Source organism: Lygodium microphyllum, chromosome 29 (genome assembly GCF_053477565.2).
Source record: "Lygodium microphyllum isolate KBCC chromosome 29, Lygodium_microphyllum_v1.1.10, whole genome shotgun sequence".
Classification (NCBI taxonomy): Eukaryota; Viridiplantae; Streptophyta; class Polypodiopsida; order Schizaeales; family Lygodiaceae; genus Lygodium; species Lygodium microphyllum.
This window is the reverse complement of record NC_141163.1, coordinates 30736487-30740538: the sequence shown is the minus strand read 5'-3', so window position 1 is coordinate 30740538 and position 4052 is coordinate 30736487. Positions and strand designations below refer to the sequence as shown.

The 4052-nt window shown below is 41.2% G+C and overlaps 1 protein-coding gene across 1 annotated transcript; it reads right to left on the bottom strand.

Moving 5' to 3' along the window:
- Positions 1-365: 365 nt before the first annotated feature.
- LOC148010495 (uncharacterized) lies at positions 366-2462 on the bottom strand. The gene is made up of 4 exons (XM_087671547.1): positions 2376-2462; positions 1298-1990; positions 860-1195; positions 366-752 (listed from the first exon to the last, which is right to left on the bottom strand). The coding sequence occupies exons 1-4, from the start codon at positions 2460-2462 to the stop codon at positions 366-368; spliced, it is 1503 nt and encodes a 500-aa protein (XP_087527673.1).
- Positions 2463-4052: the final 1590 nt, after the last annotated feature.

The window sequence follows — 4052 nt, the reverse complement described above, 5'->3', positions numbered from 1 at the left end:
TTACGGGCGCGTGTATGGTCGTTTATACTTACAGCAATATCGGGCGCGTGTATACATGCATGTAACAGCGCGTGTATAATTGCATGTGAGGGCGCGTGTATTTGCGCGTTAAGTCTGTCATAATACACGCTCTGTTACACACGACACAGAGCCTAACTACAGAAATCCATTTCTTTTCAAAACAGAAAACCATTAAGTTTTAAAAATGTCATTGTGCATTGCAGTGTTTACAAACCATTACAAAATCCCACTACATGCACTTACAACAACGTAATATATTGAAAAATATATCTTCATATGGTTATTGAAAGACAAAGTATACAATAGAAATGTCATGAATTTGGAACAATACAGTGATGGATTGGTTAGGGTTCGATCTCATCTTCAATAAGATCCATCCTTGCCAAACGATCAACATCAATATCCATTTGATCAATTTGTAAGGCTACGATTAAATTTATTCTACTATCGCTATTTTGCCCATTGATAATGGTACCGATGCCTTGATCATTCTCATCATCATCACCATCATCCTCAATGGAAGGGTCATCCTCATGATCATGAGAAATGGCACGCTCATCCTCATTATCATGATCATCTACATTGGCATGTTCGACATCATCTTCTTTGCGGCTTGCCACATCCTCCATATGCTCCATATCAGTGAATGTATTATACATTACTTTGGAACGTGGTGCAATAGGGATGACATACCACCATTTACTGTCATGCACCATTGGCAGATAGATAACCTGCTCAAATACACATAATTCATTAATTAATTAGCATATCAAAAGTCAAGGGGTGCGCGAGCTTAGATATATATGTACATGAAACACATTTGTAAAAAAATGCATACCTGCTCACATTGTTGTGGCAATACGAGCCTATCTTTCTTTGTTTGCCAAAACTTTGTAGAGTCAATAGTTACATAGCCACTTGCATGGCGTTTTATCGTTGCGTTAGGCCCTTTTTCCACCACGTTCATTTGCCATTTGACATCCAAAACATACACAAAGAAGCGGCGAAAGTCAAGTCTGTATATGTCTTGGATTGTGCCACAATAATCATCAATTTTTCCATTGGCTCCCTCAAAGCTACTAATGACACCGCAATCTTGTGTATTCCTCTTTTCATCTATTCTTTGTGTTCGAAAATGCTTGCCTTCACACCATATAGCATTGAACATAGTGCACTGGACCAAAATATAAGCAATATCTATGTAAGCAATTAATGTGAATAAATATGAAAAGCCAATCACTTACAAAGAATGCAAATTTACATTTGTTCTATGTACCTTTAACATGCATCCTCGTGCATATTCCCATTCTTCCGCCATGATATGCAGCCCCTCATCTCTCTCTGCTCTCTCCATTTCCTCATGCAACCAATCAACATGAATATCATTCGGAAGTGTTGCTAGATGCTTAGGGTACGCCTTACGAGAGCCATGTTGCCTCCGAAAGAGAGCTCTGTCTGCTTGCCTTTTTGTCTTTGCATCCTCGTATCTTGTAACCCATCTGCTCATCACATCACTATTAAGGATGCAAGTGAAATTAAGATCATCAATCAATGTTCTCTCAATTACTTTGCTCTGTCCTTTTCCTTGAGGCACAATAGACGTCATCCTCAAGTCCTCTTCATTGCTCCATAGTCGCGGCAAAGAGCTATCCACCTGATCAAGAAATTCTGATATATATACAAGAGACTCTTGTATCAACCAACCCTCAGCCATGCTTCCTTCGGGCCTTGCACTTTGCCTCACAAAGTCTTTTAAGGTCTTCATGAAGCGCTCTAGGAAGAACATCCAACGGGCATGCACAGTGCCACATAAAGCAATTTCATCCACTAAATGCACAATGAGATGTAGTTGACTTGTGAGAATGGTTCGCGGAAAAGTCTCCTCTACCATACAAACCACCTCCACTGCCATAACACGCGCATCATCCAATGTGGCTGAATCAATTGCTTTGGAACTAACATATCTGAAAAATAAATGCACAGTACGTTATACCTCATGCACATTCATTTTGCAAGGTATAATGAAGGGTGATCTTACATGGGATTTACATACCTCACAAGCTCGCCCATCTTATAAATACATCTTTTCAAACTCCTGTCTGCACAATGGTCGATGCTAGTAGGTAGTATGAACTGCGCACATAAGAGCACATGTATATTTGGGTTAGGGCATTACAAAATTTAATTTCAACCTACAATAATTGGAAAACACTTACTTGGAGCATCTTGTGCCAATCGTGGGACTTCAACCCATGTAGTTGCTCAACCCCTCTTTTCTTAGTGGTTGTAAACGCTCCCTTCAACGATCTCATGCATCCAGTGGGAGTACGCAAAGTGGTGATGGCTTGCTTTACCTGCTTCTCCTCCTTCTTTGATATAATCCAGGGAGCAGGCGGATGACGAACGTGCCCACCCTCCTCTCGTGGCCAAGCTTGACGCATACGTCCTGCGACCTGCAAGTCCTCCCGTATGCTAACATTGTCTCTTTTACCAATAACATGTTCCCAAATACTAGATCCCACATTCTTGAAGATGTGCATGGGATCAAGAAGATGGTTGATCTTGAGATGGGTCCAATATGGTAGCCGGGAAAAAATGGAGTACCTACACAAGGGATTGCAGACTGTCATCTTTATTCCAACTTTAGAGACTACACAAAACAAGATTGAAAACAATGGAGATGTACCTGTTCATGCCATCTGGAGGAAGAACATTTGAAGACTCCCAAATACGCTTCCAATCTTTTGCACGAAGTGTCTGTGGATGAATGTTCCTCTTACTAGGAGCATATTTAGGGTGATCTGATGGGAGAAATCGATGATGATTATCGAATATGGTCTTACACAAACCATCAGCATACTCATGTACCAATGAAGGGCCACATATAGGACATGCATGTTTACCCGATGTCCTCAAACCTGTTAAAATAAAAAAAAAGTTAGAATAATAAAGTCAATAGTTATAATTGATATAGCTAGTAGTATTAGAGTCGGGAGGTAGTTAGAATTCTTACCAGAACAATCGCTGTATCCTGGAAAGTCATGCATTGTCCACATCAACACTGCTTTTAAGTCGAAGTGTCGAGAGGAGGGAGGCCTACTAATGTCCACTACCGCAACACCTCTCCATAGTTCCTCCAACTCATCAATCAACGGTTCAAGATAAACATCCATATGCTTGACTTTATGTTTCCCTGGAATCAGAAGGGATAACATAAGATGTCCCTTCTTGATCGCCATTGATGGTGGAAGGTTGTAATTCACCAACACAACCGGCCACACGCTGTATGCGGTGCTCTTGAAACCAAACGAATTCACTCCATCCATACCTAGGCCAAGTCTCAAGTCTCTGGGCTCTGTTTTAAAGCTGGGCCACTCATCTTCAATATGCTTCCAAGCAGGAGTGTCTGCAGGAATTCTCCACATGCCATCATCCGATCGATGCGAGGAATGCCATGACATGAGCTCTGCTATGGATTTGCACTTGAACATGTGTTTGATGCGAGGAATTATAGGAAAGTGTCGCAAGACTTTACGAGGTACGTCAAAACTCTTCACATCTGTTCTATACCTTGCTTCACCACAAGTGGGACACTGTCGAGCCTCCTTATGCGTCCCACGAAAGAGAATGCAATCATTGACGCATGCATGTATGCGATCATAATCCAATCCTCCAAGAGATGTCACATAGCGCCTCGCTTTGTCTCTTGAGGTGGGTAGTCTATTCCCCTTTGGAAGCATGTTTGATAATAGCCTGCATCCAATATCATCAATTAGCCCATAACCCTAAACCCTATATTGTAAACCAAAAACCACTAACTCAAATTTGCAAGTTACAATGCTTACTTCAATAATGCGTCAAGACTTGCATTGCTCCATCCATAAACTGTTTGTATATTCTGCAGTTCAAGTGAAGCACGTAAAATAGAGAATGTGCACCCTTCAAAAACCGGTGTCGATGAAGCGTTGTAGAGATGCTCTTGTTCCATATCATTGTCGTCCACACCTTTGCGATCATCCCTAAAAAGATTC